We start from the raw sequence: 18,842 nt of genomic DNA on the forward strand, positions 1-18,842 counted from the left end.
TACCAATCATTTATGTTCTAGAATCGATTCTCACATTAAAATATCGATATTTTAGTAATTTAGAGTAAATTTGTAGTTTATCATTAACAGGAAAACAGTGGAAAGAAACTATAACATTCGGATTATCTACATTCAAAGGAACTACTTCCTCTTCCGCCTTTCAAAGTCATGTGCGAAATACAGCGGCATAAATGTCTCGCAGCCCCTTGGCGTGCGCACTCACAATTGCTGATTGTAATTGTGCGGACGTATTTTACCTTCACAAACAGCTGAGACGTGGTTTGCCATACATGCGGCAAAAAAGTGCTCCAAGAGTGAGGTGTTGTGGCCGTACTAGGGAGACATTCAAAAGAGCTGTTGGGGGGGGGTGATAAATACATTTTACAGGGTTTATTTATCGGATAAAATACGTTAAATGTCACCGTTATTATTGGCCGGCCCGGAAACAGCTGGGGTGTCCAAATTCAGAGGCTGCTTCCACCTGAGGACCCGGCCTTCGTGGTCTAAAGAAAGCTGGGTAGAGCGATCATGGCTCAAGAGTTGGGAGTTCGCCTTGTAATGGGAAGGTTGCCGGTTCGAGCCCCGGCTCGGACAGTCTCGGTCGTTGTGTCCTTGGGCAAGACACTACACCTACTGCCTACTGGTGTTGGCCAGAAGGCACGATAGCAGATGGCACGATATGGCAGCCTCGCTTCTGTCAGTCTGCCCCAGGGCAGCTGTGGCTACAACTGTAGCTTGCCTCCACCAGTGTGTGAATGGGTGGATGACTGGGTGTGTAAAGCGCTTTGGGGTCCCTAGGGGGGACTAGTAAAAGCGCTATACAAATACAGGCCATTTACCATAGTACGTCATGAGCTCCCTCGGTGGAGTGAAACGCTGCCGTCTGCTCCTTGCTATCTAAAATATAACCAGGCACTGACGTAAACTCTTCTGTTTAATCATTTTCTGTTTGACGTTTATTCAGCTGTGTGAAAACCCCGGAGGAACCCTCCCGAGGGATTAATAAAGTTAAATTTAATTTAATTTAATCTAATCTAATAACTTTAATCTCAGCCAAACCGATTTACTCACTAACAAATAAAACACTGAAAAAGCCAAACAATAACATTTTTAAGTTATCAAAGTGACTTATATATATATATATTAACCCGAGTAGCGAAAGACCGCGGGGGTTTGAAAACGATGTGTCGATTGGCTCAGATATTTGAAGTTTACACAGCTACATTCTCACCTGAAAATATGTTAAAAGTTTTTTTGCGACCCAGAAAGAGAAATAAGAGTAATATTAAAACTAAGTCGCTGCCGCCATTGTTGGAAACCGGAATTGGCTGGGCCCGCTATGAATTCTGCAATATGGTTTTTCAATTTTGTTGTCCAGGTGGAAAATCGGGAAAAATTTGGGAGAATGGTGGCTCCAGGAGATTTTCGGGAGGGGCACTGAAATTCGGTATTCTCCCGGAAAAATTGGGAGGGTTGGCATGTATGGTTGTGGCAACATCACTAACCTTGTCAAACACCTCAGAGTAAATCATATCACAGAATATGACGAGCGTATGTTGAGGTGAACTGAAGAGGAGGACAGGGACAGGTGCTGCTAGGGCGAGACAGATGTCTCTCACGGAGTTCTTTAGTCCTGCTGGCAGGCAAGGTGTTCAAATAGCGCACAACTTCAGGTTTTTTATTTCTATATGATGAACTCTGCATTATTAAGTGATAAGAACAAGTAATCTGATGTCCTGCAATCATTATGATGCTATAATTTGAGATACAATAAATAAAATAAGTTTTTGTACAAAGTATCGGTATCGGATTAGTATCGTCGATACCACCCTGAATATTACTTGGTATCGGATCGGAAAGGAAATAAGTGGTATCGCACATCACTAATTTCCACCCTATGCTGCGTTCACTGTGGCTTTGCGGGATAATGTTTGTTGTGTTTTGTAGGAAAACCACCCTACAAAATGCTGGAATGCGATCCAGACTGGGCACCCTCTATCAACCTGGGTCATACCGAGTGTAAAGCTGCTACCACAGCGATATTTGATCGGTTAAGAGAGAGAGCGATATCAAAACAAAAAAAAGTATGCAAAAAATATGGAAAAGTCCCGCATATATGTGCCCAGGTGTTGTATTGAAGCAATCAAGTGATGAATAACTGTTTTCCAGTATGTTGTTTTGCAATGGTTTTTTTTGCATTGTTGATTTGTTATTTTACCGAAGCAGCTAATAAAGCACAATGGAATACAATTTTGCCTCTTTCTTGTAAGATTCTATAATAGAAAGAAACAATAATGCCAGTTATTAAAGACAATAAATTGAATGAATTACGACACTCAAAATTTTTTCTATTAGATCTGAAAACGTTGTGTAATACTACAACCTGAAACAATAAATAGATTGCGTTGGCCTGTACATGAGATAAAGGGAAAGAAATTAACAACACCTGTGAAATGGAATAGTCCAAATCACCAAAGTCAACTGGACCTGGGCTTGTTGCAGGGATCTGAAGTTATTAAACATTTTGTGAGTGTATGCACTAAAACTTAGGACCATATAATAATAAATATGTGCGTGATGAAAGTCGGGCAGCACGCTAACGTCCTTACTCCACTCTGTATGCTCGTATGCGTCTAACCCTTTCACTCATTTGATTTTTTTCGTTGTCCTTTTTTTTGCCTTTTCGTCAAGTCTGTCTTTGTACGGACCTGCCGTGTTCTCCGTCGTTTTGTACATAACTGTTTTGGGGCAAATAAAATGCAAGTAGGGATTAAAACCGCAGAATTAATGATTACCGGTGCTAGCGCTTGATGCAGTGTTTTGATTTTGTTGCCACGGGTACCCACAAAGCAATGCGCGAAAGTCACGTGGTCTGACGAAGAAGAAACCACGTCGCTCTCCATGCGAATACTTCTCGCGAGAGTATGTTGCAGCAAGGTCCAGAAAATGGAAGGCTGTACTGTGGGTGCTAGCTAGGTTGCCGAGCGACTCAAACCATAGCTGGAAAATATATAAATTACATCGAAGGTATGATTTCCGTGTCTGTGTACGGGCGTTCAGCATTTAATTCCGTAGTCGGTATCGCTAGTGAGACGTAGCGCTGCTGCGTAGAGTATTTATTAACAGGTGATTTAGAAGCTTAAGTTTAGCTTTAGCTACGCTAGCTGCAGAGAACAATGTCGTCGCCACCACATAGAAGACGCCTCTCTTTTACCTTTATGGAATAACTTGTGAGTGTTTGCGGGGTTTCAGGGCAAGGACGTTTCGTTTGCGGTTTTACAACTGAATTAGGTGTGGCAGTTAAATTAGTACGTGCTGTGGTTTCATTTGGAGTACAGAAACATTATGGACTTCCCAGCCACACTTTGCTGAGTTTTTGCATAAACGTATCGCTCCTAGCAGGCCAGTTTTGCAATGTGAAGCATCAGTGAACACAGCAGCTGGTTGCACCGGGTAACATTAGCAGCAAGTAGAGCTCAGAAATTAACCACAGTGAGAAAATGAACTGTGACTTTCATCACCATAAACGTCTCTGCGAGTTGCATCTCATAAACTGTTAATGCAGACTACAGCCGAGCTGAATTTTAAACTCAACAAAGTAATTTGTCTACGAAGCAAAACAGGGACACAGCACGTGTTTACAGACGTGCAGTGCTGTGAAAAGTGCAAACATCTTTTCCTTTACTGTGGCAGTATGGGAAGACTTAATACAAGTTAAATCCTCAAAAGTACAAAGGGTAACGTGATAAATTATACACATTAAACAACATTTCACCCCTCTTTTTTATAACTGTATCCTACAGTTTGTTAAATTATATAGTTATTAATATGCAGTTTGAATAATTTTCGGAGTTTTAAATAGAAACAAAGATATTGTTAACATGATTGTGTGTTATGTGGTTTAATCTTACCTTATCTTAGCTTAAAGGTATCTGTAACCTTCCAACAAACCTACTTGAGCAAAAAGTACAGATTTTGCTACAAATTGTATTTAAGCTGAATTGTAAAATATCATTATTTCATGTACATTTTCCACATACACCCAATTCAGAAGTGGAAAACACTTAAATGCAGTGCAAAGAAAGCACTTGTACGGTGCTTGAGTAAATGTACTGACATCTTTGCGCATCAGATGGATTAAGCCCAATGTTGGCATTGTTAAAAAATCAAATCCAATTGTTTCACAGTTAAACTATAGGATGATTTGATTGGCTGACTGTAAGTTGTGAAGTCAGATTTATTTCTAAGCACATTTTAAAAACACTTGCTGACCAAAGTTCCAGAAAATGATGTGGTTATGGGATATGGGTAAGAGATTGAAAAAAGAAAACACAAAGTGGAAAAAAACATGATGAAAGCAGGACAGATAAAAAAGTAACTCAGTCTGGTTTAAAGCCAAAGGAAATAAAGGGTTTTCAAAGGGGTTTTGAAAGTGTCTGATGTCGGAGAGATCCATGTAACTAAGTGTACAGTGAACAAATGCTCATTTCAGGCATGAAATGCAGTCATGTGAAAAAGAAAGCGGACTCTATACAGTCCTGTGAAAAACTAAGTATTCCCTTAATGTTTTCATAAAAATTAAGAGGGTAAGGAGAAGCCAGGTGGTGCTAAAAAACATACACTTGATTAACTGATCATTATCATGTTAACACAGTACCAGAAGTGGATGTCCATGCAAAATCACTTTAAGGTCAGTGCTCAAAGAAATCCTAAATGTTGATTCTGTTCATCTGGATGTGAAAAACATTTCTTCACTCAGTGAAACGTATCTTCCACTGAAAACGCTACAACTGTTTGGGATTTCTTCTGGGTTTGAACAGCGTGGCTTCCTTTGAATGTCAGCATTTCTTTCTTTTTTTTCTGGATGATTGAGCATACATCAAGACGTACTCAAAGAAATGCTCAAGCAATGCCTGAAGAAAAAAAAAAGCTACATCTCATGCTCTAAAGGCCTCAATATGTTAAATGTTCATAACAGTACAATAAGAAATGACTTATTTGGAAGGGTTGCCAAGAGAAAGTCTCTTTTCTTTATAAAAGTCATGGCAGCAAAGCTTAGGTTTACAAAATTGCATTAGAACAAACTCCAAGACTATGCTGACATGTAAGCACAAATTCCTCATACCCACTGTGAATCACAGCATTGGAGGGATGAGGATTTGGGGTTGTTTTGCAGCCATAGGACCTGGGGACCTTGCAGTCATTGACTCAACCATGAACTCTTCTATATACCACATACCTGGACTCAAAATTGAGGCCTTCTGTTTGTCAGCAAAAGGTTGGCTGACATTGGGTCATTGGGACAAGGACCCCAAACACACCAGCAAACCTACAACAGAATGGTTAAAAGAAATTCAGAAACATGGTGTTGCAATGGCCCAGTCAAAATCCAGACCTCAGTTTGACTGAAATGCTGTGGTGGTTCTTTAGGAGATCAGTACATTAAATAATGCCTGTAAACCTGTGAACTTAAACATAAAGAAGAGAGGTCTAAAGTTTCTCCACAATGATGTGAGAAACTGATAAAGTCATACAGAAAATTACTTCCACTAAATACAACTAAAGGTAGTTATATACACTATTAGGTCTTTTATTGAGTCATGGGAAAACTTTTACATGACTAACATTTTTCAATTCATAAATTGGTGACCCTCATGGTTTGTTCAGACATACCCACAACAGTCATGGAGACCACTGTGCAAGTGAGCTTGGAAGTGTGTATACACATAAAAACAGTATTTGTGTTTAAGCAACATGTCATGCATTTTAATGTTACTACAAGGTGGACAAATATTGGTGAAGAGTGGTTTTCCCCACATGTTGTTGCTCCAAATCAAGATGCATGAAGTTCAAGGAGATGGATGCATGAACACAATCTTGTAACTGCCTTTCTTTTAAGGCAACTGCATGAGGTTTAGACTTGTGTTAAAAATTATACATGAACATTGCATGGTGAGACTTTGTAAGGCTTCCACTGCTCACTTTCATAAATTAAGATGCAATCAGAGTATTGAATAGGAGTTCATGTCAAAGAGGCCCATTAGCTGGCCAGGAGCTAAAGTTAATACAGGCTATCAGAAATCCTTTTAAATCCTCAGTGTTGAAACTGTTTGTGGTGCTAATGAATAAACTATGTGATGTGGAGTTTATTGCAGTGCTCTTTCATTGCAAAGCAACAAATGGAATTGAGCTTTTTAACAAAATTGTTTTTTGCGTATATTTTTTTAAATCACCTGTCTCTAATGTAGATTGGTTTGGGTTTTTTCTCCATCCATGATTTTTACAGGTTCACAGCAAGAAACATTGGGATGACTCTTTACACACCCTAAACACATTTGGTGTTTGCAGCTGTCTGCATACAGTTTGCACAGGTACGTGTTTTCTGTTTTATTTCTTGTTTAACTTAGTGAATTGTGAACATAGTTTACAGACACTAACTAAAAGGATCTTGTAGGTTTGAACAGCGTGGCTTCCTTTAAATGTCAGCATGGACATGATGGACAACAGCAGTGTTGCTGATGATAATAATAATTCAGGTACAATCAGCCTGCCAGTTGCCTAAAGGTGAAACGTGGGTGTTGCTTTTGTTAAATCAATTTCTTTCTGTTTATCTGCAGACGAACGGCAGATGCCCTCAGAAGAGGCCGAGTCAAGTGTTAGGCCGACCTTGTCACAGGTTAGAAAGTCTTGGGGGTTTCGACGAACAACCATTGCAAGAAGGGAGTTCATGGAGGAGGTTGGAGACCTAACCTCCAGTCCTCCAATTGTTCGACGAGGCAGAAATCGTCGGACCAATCAAACAGTAGCCCAGACCGCTACAGAGACCCCCACCACCCAGAAAGCTACTCGTACAGCAAGGAGTGTTATTGATGAACTTCAGTGGTCTGCCCCATCCTCACCTGTCTCTGAGAATAGCAAAACTGGTTCAGAAACTTCCGCAGGAGGCAGCCTTGATCCCAGCTTATGGCAGGATTTTGGGTCTGCTTTCCACACTGCCTTCACACTGCTTGGGGGCAGTGAGGGCCTGTCACTAACAATGTCAGATGAACTGGCGGTTCCTGACATTTTAGAAGCCACTGAAGCCATTGAGTCTCCTAATCCACAGGCTATAGATGAAACTGAGATGGCTGATAACATTGATGACATGGAGATTGCACAGCCAGTTGCTTCTGGCAATGCAGAGGGAGAAGAGATCCATGATGTGGTTTTAATCTCAAGTCATGAAGAGGATAGTGATGAAATGACTTTGTTACAGATTAAGGAACAGCTGGCTTCTAATAGCAGACAGGAAGACTCCAAAGCTAGAGGAGGGAAAGGAGGAAAGGGAAAGGCCAGAGGAAAGGGGAGAGGTAGAGGAAGAGGTAGGGGCAAAGGTAGAGGGAGGGGTAGAGGAAAGGGGAGGGCTGTGGAGTTTCAGTCAACCATTGCAGATGATAAGGACAGTGATGATGATGTGGTGCTGGTTAATTTAACTGAGCAACAGCATTTACAAGAAGTGGAAAAAGAAACTGATCCACAAAGTCCTCCTGAAAAAGAGGGTTCGGCTGCTCTCTTTGATACAGCCCTAAGTCCTGCTCAGCAATCAAACTCAGACTGCATGATCATAGACAGTGACTTTGATCAGATTCCTGAGCTAACTCCCGGTCAGTTTGATGAAGTGCCAGAGGAGGAGGAGAAGAAAGATGCTAAAAATACAGAAGAGTTTTCAAGGATATCACACAATGAAGGATATGACTCAAATGCTCTGTTCTGCATCTGCAGACAGAAACAAGATAAGAGGTACATGTTTATATGTAGTAACTGGATTTCTTAGGCTGAGCTGTTCTTTCGGACGATTTGCATAGTTCAGCTGTGTACCATTTTTCACTTCCTATTATCTATTCACTGCTTTTTAAAGGTTTATGATCTGCTGTGACAGCTGCCAGGAGTGGTTCCACGGTGAATGCGTCGGTGTCAGTGAGACACAAGGCCATCAGAGTATGCAAGAGTACGTCTGCCCGCCTTGCACTATAAAGAAACAAAGCCAGTCTGAGTCTCACCCTCAGCCAGACCCTGAGCTTAGCTTTCCTGAATGCTTGACACAAAGTCCTGCTGTTGAAGAAGCACAAGAGGACCAGCGAGCAGTTAAGGTTTGAATTTAATTTGGGTTGTCATCAATCTTTACACTGCCCATCGCCTTCATTTACAAAACCTTTAGCATTTTTCTTTCATTCCTGTGTGACCACATACGTGTGATAGATAATCTTCATGAAGAAAGTTTGCTCTCTGAATTTAAGATGAACATCTGTTTTCAGCAGACTGTGCTGGTAGAGGAGGAAACAGAGGAGGAGGAGCAAGAGCAGGCTATTGAAGCAAGGCCAGACCCTGATGCTCAACCTGAAGCTCAACCTGAGCCTGAGATGGATAGCTCTCTTCCCTTGTGCATCGGACCTGGTTGCTCTAAACAAGCACTACCAGATTCTGTTTACTGTGGCAATGACTGCATCCTTCAGCATGCTGCTTTCACTATGAAGACACTCTCTGGCCCTAAGGTGCCCAAATCCAAAGGACGGGCACAGAGAAAAGCTTCCATGTCAAGACCTGCTGCAAAGGTAAGAAAAATTAGCTTGCAGACTGAGAAGAGTATTGAGGTGTGTGGGTAATAAGATTTTCATCTTGGGCTCATTTCTATAGTTTCAGGTAGTTAGTTTCAGCAACTGAAAAATCATATTTTTTCACCCTATGTAAACATTTCAATCATAGGCTCAAAGGTCAAGTCGGACATCAAAGAGGCTAGCAGAAAAAGCTGAGCTGCGAGGTGAGGAGGAGAAAAAGGAGGATGATGGTGAGCAGGAGGCGGCTGCATCTCCTGTCATCTGTGACCCCAGTCTCACAGAAGCTCAGGCTACCTCCACACCAGCATCAAACTTACACACAGCGTGTATGTATCATTCTATACTCACACACATTCAAGCAGTTTACACATCATGCACAAAGTGCCTGTTTTGGAATTACAGCTTTACCTTCCCCTTTTGAATCAGTAGAATTCGCAATGTGCGCGCACACACACATTTTTACTTATTCCCTGGTTCATAGCAGGGGTCAGCAGTGGGTAAGTATTTTCACTTTTATAATTCCCCTGTTCAGTTGCAGTAGCACAGATGTTCTCATGAAACAATCTTGACAAGTCAGAATGCCAGTCTTACCGAAGCACATGCATATAAAATCCGTGTCATAACAAAAATCCCTAAATGAGCAACACACAGCTGCGCTTGGTGACTGTGTTCAAACAATGCTTTGATCTTTGTCTAAACCTTTTGCAAATGTAAAACTATGAATGCAAGCTGGAACCAAGTTATTGTTGGGATGATCTCTATTTCTACAAACAAAATATCTATTGTGATGCAAAGGGCTCCTTAAGAAATACTATGTTAAATTGATGGACGAAACAGCACATAAAACGTACAGTAATGCTTAGCTCTAGCATGGTGCTCCCATATTCACAGCATTACTCATTATTTAATAATTTAAGCATTTTCGTGCATTCTGTTTTCATTATACTCTCTAAAATTCAACTATAACAAGTTGTAGCATCAGAAACTGAAAGTTTCCATTATAGATGTCTGGCCATGCAGTATAATGACGTTGTTATGAGATTTATTTTTTAGAATCACAATATATGATTCTGTAATTGATTGATGGTTACATATAAGGGAATATAAAGAAAAAATGCACACTCAATTTTAAAACTATGCAAGGGATTCATGTGAAATTTTGGCTCCAATGTCAGTTTAAAGTCACAAAATCAGTATATATTTCTGTTTTAATTTATTCCAACATTTTGCTAGTGTATAAAACATCTTTAGTTCTTTATATTCAGTTAGAAGATTGTTAGAAGACAAGTGCAATGGTCAATAAGTCATCTTACCAAAATCAGCATTCAACAAGACCGACGTCAACTTATAACAGTAATATGGTGCATTGCGACATACATTAAACACTACATTGCATATATTTTATTCCACACTATATATGACATTCCTTTAGGTCTTTGCCCAAAAGCTTGTTTTTATGAAAATTGATATGAGGCTTTCTTTTTTCAGTAGGTTTTTTTCAGTATTGAATAATAATGAGAAACTTTATTTATGCAGAGCTTTTTCTGAACAAGGTTAAGTCTTAGACAGACAGAAAGAAATTTTAAATGGATAAAAAATACTTGTTCAAAACTAAATCAAAGTAATGAAAGGTTTTGGTTTCTGAAATAATTTAGCGCTAGTTATACAAGTTCTTCTTCTCAAATCAACTGCAGCCAACATATGATGGTGGATGTAAGGGTTGATTTTTTTCTATTTAACAAGTTAGGATACACTCATCTAAAATTACATGCATGTTTTCCACTCCTGTAAAAAAGCAGACCTCTTTTCAAGACCGCAGTTCAAACACTGTATAGACCTGCTGCAGCTGTCCTGCTGCTGGTTTGACCGTAGATAACATTAAACATTCCGGTTTTTGGTATTCCTGGGTTTACATGTATTAAACTAAATCACCTGCACACCAAACCACATTAAACCATCAATCACACACTGCTCCACAATGCCACCAAGTACACTGGCTTTGTGAAGTCCTCATAATGATGTCTCAAGTGCCCAGATGGTATAATTTTCTCAAAGTTGATCGTCTGTTCAAAGAAGTGCCCTAATATTCCAGCAACCCTGCCATAAGAATGCATTTTGCTTTCAGACATTGGTCTGATTCCTCCAACATGCAGCATCTTCCTGGTTTATTTTGTGGGCAGTCAACATTGGAGCATAATCTACCCTTTGTGTTAAATACACATGCACAAGTTGAAAACCTCTCTGTCTCACTGTCACGCAACGTTTTGGGTATTTCAAGGAAAACTTTATTTTTCCAACTTCCAATGCCTTCAGTCGTCAACACACAAACAACCACAAGCACACACTCTTGGATCAGTCATTTCACAGACACACCAGCCTTAAGTTGGATAGGATTTGGAATCAATAGAGACGCTGCAGCTGGTATGGAGGAGGAAGAGGAGGAGGGGACTGAAGGATTCATGAAGATTTTGAAGTGTCAGCTGGCCACTGTCAGCAAAAGGCTCCATTCCTCTGAGAAAAGTCTTCACACTGCTGCAAATGAAGAAAAAATACTTCACAATGCACGCACACGTGCACACGCACACACACACACGCACACACACACACTGGGAATGAAAGAGGTGTACATCTTTTTTTTTTTTTTTTTTTTTTTTTTAAATTAATTTATTTTTTTAAACCTGGTACATTCATAGTGTTAAATAGCCTTACTTAGGCCATGTTATCCCACATTTAACTTAAAAATTTAAATCCCTACACTCTTTTTTTTGCTCTTTCAAACATGTACAAACCATATTTCTTTACAATTTTATACACATTAACAACAATAATTAATTAATAATTTTGTGAACTTTGGGCTCTGGCCCAACTTGACTGGATTGTCAAAATTAAAATTTTGCAAAATTACTCAACAGACTAAAAAACACAAAGGTGAAAACAACAAATGTCGAGATTAAAATAGTCTGGTTATGACAAGATAACAATATCATGTCTTTCTCACATTTTGAAAGATATAAATAGGTAAAAGAGGGAGAAAGATGGGAGCATGAAATTTAAGCTATATACTGATGGCAAAGGAAGTCTACTCTACACACTTGCACAAACACACAAAACAACTCAAGAGATCAAAACAGTAAGTTTCTTGAAAACATGAACTCAATTTACAGTAGCTACCCAGCAGCCCATCGGAAACCTGGTTGATCACTGGTGGTAGCCACTGCTTAATGCCTCATGGAGCCTCTGAATGTGTGGAGCTGTGTGATCACTGGCACAATTCTGGCAAAAGCTGATGGTTCGGAGTCATATCTCCAGCTTTTGTTCTGTGCCACACAGTGTCTCAGTGGGATAGAGATCAGACAGCGATGCAGGCTGAGACATAATTTTTCACCAGTTTTTCCTCAGGGTGATTGTGATGGCAGCAGTCAATTATGACCTGTTGAACTGTGGTGTCACTTAATGTGATGATATTCTGCACAATTCATTTGCTGCAACATGAGCCGACTCAGAAATGGAACGTTGAACTCATATGGCTTTTACCTTTGTGTAAGGAGGAGCTTGTTGAGGATTGCCCCTTCCCACCATCAAAGTACTCTCAGGGATCTCTCGCTGTGGTTTCTAATCATATTAATTATATTGGTACTCCTAAATTAGAAGACAAAAAAATTTTCTTTGTTCCTACTTGGTATGCAGAATTTCTTTTACATCAGTGTATATATAACAAATTGCATTTCTAGCTGTCCCCTCAATAAGCATCTGCACCTTTCAGAAAGATGTAACCTCTTTCATGTAACCTAACAACCAAAGGAAAGAGCATGTTATTGCAAAGCTGAAAGCATGGTTCATGGACGTTGAACCTCTTCATAGTTGCAGAACAGTGATGGAATGGATGGGGTTTCCTTTGGATAGTAAATGAAATCAGATAGGTTTTCCATCTGTGTCCCATTAGTTTTCATTATTGGTGATACAGTACATGGAACAGCAATTTAGCATTTTTGCTCTCAGATACACCAATCCAAAAAGGTGGTAATTCGTATCCCATTTTTTCTTTGGAATTTTAGCACTGCTCCGAAAAATGCATAGTGCACTACCAAGCAAATTAAACCGCATAATGTTTCACAAACACTCTCAAAAGCAGGCGAAATAGTCTAGTGTCTGTACGCTGAACAGTAGTATTGCTTCGTGTATTGATAATTCTTTTATTTTTGTTTTGGAAAGAGATGAAAGTTCTGTGTTAGAGCCAAAATGCTTTAAAGAAGTTTTTCTGTACTGCTGGAAGTCAGTGCATGGCATTGTTAAAATGAAAAAAAAGAGAGAAAGGGTCCGTAGTTTGGGTGTCTGAAGGGTCTGTTTTCACACAGATACATTCATAGAAAAAATAATAGTTCTTAAAACACCAAAGGAAACAATACAGAACCAAAATGTGACCAGCTATGATTTTTTTATTTTTTTATTTATCTTGAGCAGCGTTTATCACTGTTGCTACACATTTGATCAACTTGACCTAAGACCATATTCATCGCAAAAAGTTTGCTATTTACAACAGGTTCTGTCTCAAGTTCATTGCTCAGTAGGCAGGGAAAACAACAAAGCATAAAAATCCATTTTAACATATATTTCTTAAGTTAAAACGTTTAGAATTGGAATTCCTTGTTGAATTATAAAATACATCGAATAGATGTGCTACTTCTGTAGGTGCCTCTAAAATAGTACACACTATGAAAATAAGCAATAAATAAAACAACATTCATACAATAAATCGAACTCTTTCAGTTGAAGATAATTATGACTATGAAGACAAAAAATGCTATAGTACATTGCAGTAATTAGTCTTGATTTAGAGCAGTGACTGCATCTGGATAAAAAATTCTTTACCTGCTTTATTTTTCTTGTACAAATGGATTTGGCCTTTTTTTTTTTTTTTCTTTTCAAAACTCTGATGGAGTTGAGTGGTCTGCTGCAGTAGTCCCTGTCATACTTGTGTCATAGCACATCTTGTCACACATGACAAAACACAAAACCAATGAAGCTGAAAATGCAAAGCCTTGTTGGATTATGATCAGTTTGGAGTTGCAGGAAGGGACAAGGTCTGTGGTCTCCATCCATTCTTTACACTTGTAACCTTTAAGAGTATGTAATAATATTTCCCTGAATAACCTTTCTGATTGGAGAAGCCTTTAATTAGTAATTATAGCTTTTCAATTGATTGTGTAGCTGCACACACATATGATGTGATGGATGAGTGATTCAATGGGTGTCATGATTTTTGTGATGATGGTAATGAATTGTATCAGACGTTATCTGAGTGAAGCTCTTGCTTAGAGTATATTTCTTACTTTTCCAAACTTCCCAAACCAGCATCCAACTTTCAGCCCACTCCTCTGAACACATGTCACGAAGTAAGCATGAATACCAGATATTTCGTATTCATAGAGCTTGCACATGACAAATGCTTTCATATGAGACCTGAATGATTTTCTGGATAACATACGGGCATGCAAGCATTTTTCCCCCACAGTATTTCTTAGGATATTACCACACATGTTGCCCAGACAGTTTCAGGAGAACGAGGTCCAAATATTATCCAAAGTTATCCTTTATTCATAAGTAGCACTCAGCAGGCTTCATGTATAGTCATAGTTTGCTTCATGCTTTCTCACTTCTGAAAATATTCTGCTTGGTTTGGACGAAGGAGCTGCCTGGGAATGGTGTACACAAACATGACACCCACTCACAAACTGTGAATGCATTTAATCGTTGCCTGTGCCATTTTCACCTGCCTGCAATCAGACATCACACAGACTTTGGAAAGGGAGCTGGCAGGCTGAAGAAAATTTATGTTCAATCCAGCTGTGCTGGACATTTATGTGCATTCTCCCATCCACCTCTGCTGGGCTGTGTCGAGAAAAGTTTGGGAGTTGCGCTGCATGTGTGAAAATTATAGCTATATGTCCTCATAGACTTCACTGTTTTCAGGTTGAGCACCAAGCTGCAACCTTATGGTGTGTAGTGTAGCTTTTGAGGGAAAGACTTTTGATTAGTTTGATTGTTTACACCAAGAAAAGAGGGGGCTGTATTATATTTAATTTGAATCAGAGCACAAATACTTGATTGTTAAATTCCATTTTGAGAAATTTTGCCTCAGCGGATTGAAGGTTTTTTTTTTTCATTTTTTTTTTATTTTCGGGGCTGCATCTTAAACCTCTTTAGTTTTGTCTTGCATGCTTCGAAAGGCCTGTATATATTCAGTGTGTTTTTTCCAACAGTCGAATCTTTTTAATACCATCTCAAACCTAATTGTAAAACACAAGCACCCTCTACTGGCCAAACAAATAATGTGCAACCATGGAAAGAACACTGCTGATGTTCTGAGTAGTTCACATTTTTGACATCTGCTCAGTGTGGAGATTTCTTGACATTCTTGTGTGATAGCAGAGAATTAGTAACCTAGAGTATTTATTATTGAATATTATTCTAAGTAGTATCATTTTGAAGAAATTAAATGATTTTTTTCCATCAAAAAACAAACATATGTGCTAGCATACCTATAGTTGCAGTGTTTGAAGCGTTCACTATTTTCTCCTGAAGGGGGGTGTGTGTGTGTGTGTGTGTGTGTGTGTGTGTGTGTGTGTGTGTGTGTGTGTGTGTGTGTGTGTGTGTGTGTGTGTGTGTGTGTGTGTGTAAGTATGTATAGCAGAACAGTGCTGAATAATCTCTTATTTATGAAAGGAGATATTTAGAAACGCAGCTTACAAACATTTTTAAACTCTTTTGGGTTTTGGGGTTTTTTTGTTCAGTGAAATTTGGTGTGAAGTGCTCTCAACCTACTTTACCCCTATTTTGATTTTGTGTTGGGAACGTGAAAAGATCAGTAACATTATGCCGTCTTAGTTTTAAAAAAAAAGTTTAATGACCAGAAGGGAATAGCTTGATTGAAAAATAGCCCAGCATGTTATTCATCATTAAAACACAACTTGATTATAAATGTATTAAATTACTGAAATTCTACTCTCAGTGAGTCTTAAAGATGTGAGGAGGAGGTTTACAGTTTAAATTTTCTTCTGGGTCCAACTTAATTATGTTTCTCGCCTCATAAAATCAAATTAGGGTAGTGTCATTTCCAAAAACGTTGTGATTCTTCTTTAATCTAATTTATTTGAAGTTGAGAAAAAATATTTGATTTTAAAACTGGAAACTAAGGGAAAATCATTTGATCTTTTAATTTTTTTTAAGCTGCCACACTGCAGAGGAGACATGCTGTTGTAGTACTTGCATAATGTGACTTGGTAATGTCTTACTGCAATGAGCAAGCCTCAAGCAGTATATGTTGCTGCAGAACTTTCAAATATCGGTCACAGATGTGTAAGTTAGCCACCCATTGTGCACCAATTTACCCTTTAAGTAGAAGCTGACCATTGATAAATATGACAGTTCTAATGGATGCTCTATTTCTTCGTCCAAAGCATGCCAATTCCATGATTCACATTTATTTTTTATTTTTTTTAAGTTAGAATTTTTTTATTTTATTTTTTCGTATTTGTTAATGCAGGGTCAGAATATGTTTGCTTGCAATTTGGGTGTGACTCTGATCACAATATTTTGCACTATGGAATATTTTTGATCCAGGCAGCCAGAGGATCTGAAGATTAGTATTGGTTTTTAGATTTGTCCCCTGTGTACAAAGATTTTCTCTGAACTTTTCAGTTATATGTATCGTAAATGAGAAAATCTCCAATCTTTGCATTTGGTTCATAATTTGTTCAATCATTTGCCACACAGTTTTTAACACATTGGAGAACTCATCACTGTCGCCATTTCTGAAAGTTTCAACTCCTCTTGGATGTTCTCCCAACAAGGTGCTAGAAACTAAATTAATTTTGAGGCCTCAACAGGTTTTTTTAAAGACTGAAACACATTTTCAAGATCATCATCCGACCCATATCCAGACGTCTTCCCATGCGGATGCTATTTTCAGTCCCATTTAGTTCCCTAGCACTTGTGCATCTGTACTCCTTACCAGTTCTTTGTCCAGTATGTCAGCAGTATAGGGTTATGGTGATGGATGTCAGAGATCACCTATGGGCAAAGTGAGCAGCTATAGCTCTCAGGTCAAGGCATTTTTTCACAGATCTCATTTCCCAAGTAATGCATTAAATTATCATTATTATAAGATTCATAAAAAATTGAGTCTGCCTCGCTCTTGGTTCATTTTGCACCTCCACATATAGCCGACACTTGCAACACAGGTATCTGAGCATGCTTGGGTGCACACAAACAGGTACATGTCTGGACTTCTGTGCTGCTTTGAAGTCACTGAAGCAATGAAGCTCAACCATCATCATCAAATGAGAAAAGATCTGTATTTTTCGACTGCTGGACTCAGCTGTCTAGGACTAGGCAGTTGAAGAATGAAAGTGTGACAGATGAAATATTTTACACACAAAACACAAGCTGGACCAAAAATGTACTCCTGGTGTGTGTGTTTCTCTTTCACCTGTGCCCTCTTCTCCTGCTTGGGCTACACAGTGTGCATTATTGAGGGTATGCTACTGGCCATTAGCAATGCCGAAAGCAACAGTATGGCATCTGGACTGTGGAGGAAATCACCCAACCATATTACAGTTATCCTTTAATTTGATTTTCATTTTGTGGAAGTGCATAACTTGCAGCGAGCAAAGATTGTGTTGCTTAAAAAAAATGTGTACTGGCACATAATGGCGTGCAATTATTTAAGTTCATTCCAGAACTCTGCGTGTTGATGGTCACAGTCTGAATTTGTAATACATTAATGTTTAGAACCTGGGTTCAAGTTAAAACATTTGTATATCACAAATGTCAACATGCAAGTGGTCTTCCAACGGGTGACTTAAAAATAGCAGCAGTGCTGAAAACCCAGAGATGTAAGAAAAGAGAACCTCAAAAAGAAGACTGACCCAATTTCAATAACAGGATTATTATATTTTTACTTAGACTAATTGCTTAATTTAAATAAAAAGTATATACAGTGTATGCAGTATATTGTTTGTATCTCAGCTACTCAAAGGTTTTATTGAGAAGAAAAAATTGGTTTGTGCAGTGGGAATAAAGCTAAAGCAAAAGTTGATTTTACAGATAACACTTAATTGCATTGTTGTAATAATTTCTTAGTGCTGGAGTCATTGCAGGAAAAAAAACTATAAGATTTAAATTCATTTCAGTTTTGTTTATATATAGCGCCAAATTACATCAATAGTTGCCTTGTCGCACTTTATGTTGTAAGGTAAAGAACCTACAATAATTATTTAAAAATCATTACATTCATTGTTATTTTATCTTATTCTTTGTGCATATGGATGGATTAGATCATAGGTGTCAAACTCTGGCCCGCAGCCTACTTACATTTGGCCCGCGAAGCCATACCAAATTACTATCAGAGCTGGCCTACTGGTATTATACAGCTAATATATATATTGTTTAGTATTAAACTTTGCTTGTTCCATATTCAGTTTTTCAGCAAAACGTGTTTGAGTCCATAAGAAAAGATTCATTCTTATATCTGGAGGAATAAATATATTTCAGTAAATATTAACGTTAGCCCGCGACTTTGTTCCAGTTTTGAATTTTGGCCCACTGTGTATTTGAGTTTGACACCCCTGGATTAGATGGATTCCTATGCTTAAGAATAATGCTGTAAAAAATATAGTTAAATTAGAAATCGCACTGTTTAAAATAAAAAAATCAGATGCATCCATTTTGACAGGGCCTTGTGATGGATGAGTATATCCTGCTTGGAAAAATTACAAAATAAATAGAAAAGGAAATTATTACACCAGTCTGGCTAAAAAAGAAAGAAAAAAAGAGTGGTACAAAAAGTTATGATAATAACTTGGTAAATCTGTTGCTGTTAGTAAATACACCAATCAGGCATAACATTATGAGCTACTGCCTAAAGCTGGGCATACACTGTGCGATTTTGAGACACTGGCCCATTTCGAGACTATTTTTCAGTCGTGCGACCGTTTTGGGGATCGCCCCGAGTTCGGCCTTACTTGTGTGTCATGCATCCCATGTTGTATACATGGGATAACGAGAAGCGATTAAAACCTCACGATCAGCTCCCGATCAGCAATCATATGGTCACAAGAAAATCAAACCTGTTTGAAATCCTGTCGCCCCCTCGTGAGGGTTTCAACGCAAACTCTCACACTGCGCACGCGCAAACACAGAAATGGAAGTGAAAAAGACGGAGTAGCATGGCAGCGCAGCGCGTAGAAC

At 38.7% G+C, this 18,842-nt stretch overlaps 1 protein-coding gene across 4 annotated transcripts in view; it reads left to right on the forward strand.

Annotated features, from left to right (window-relative positions):
- Nucleotides 1-2,913: 2,913 nt before the first annotated feature.
- Nucleotides 2,914-18,842, forward strand: part of LOC309697353 (uncharacterized protein) — a 31,153-nt gene continuing 15,224 nt past the window's right edge. The window contains exons 1-7 of one of the 4 annotated variants that reach the window (XM_082519212.1): nt 2,914-3,027; nt 6,287-6,371; nt 6,455-6,536; nt 6,618-7,779; nt 7,898-8,129; nt 8,295-8,591; nt 8,743-8,920. In XM_082519212.1, coding sequence (XP_082375338.1) covers nt 6,488-6,536; nt 6,618-7,779; nt 7,898-8,129; nt 8,295-8,591; nt 8,743-8,920 — 1,918 coding nt within the window. In that variant the 5' untranslated portion in view covers nt 2,914-3,027; nt 6,287-6,371; nt 6,455-6,487. The other 3 variants (XM_082519214.1, XM_082519213.1, XM_082519215.1) reach the window with 3 other exon arrangements.

Source organism: Aulonocara stuartgranti, assembly GCF_965226115.1.
Source record: "Aulonocara stuartgranti genome assembly, chromosome: 20".
In the NCBI taxonomy this organism is placed as follows: domain Eukaryota; kingdom Metazoa; phylum Chordata; class Actinopteri; order Cichliformes; family Cichlidae; genus Aulonocara; species Aulonocara stuartgranti.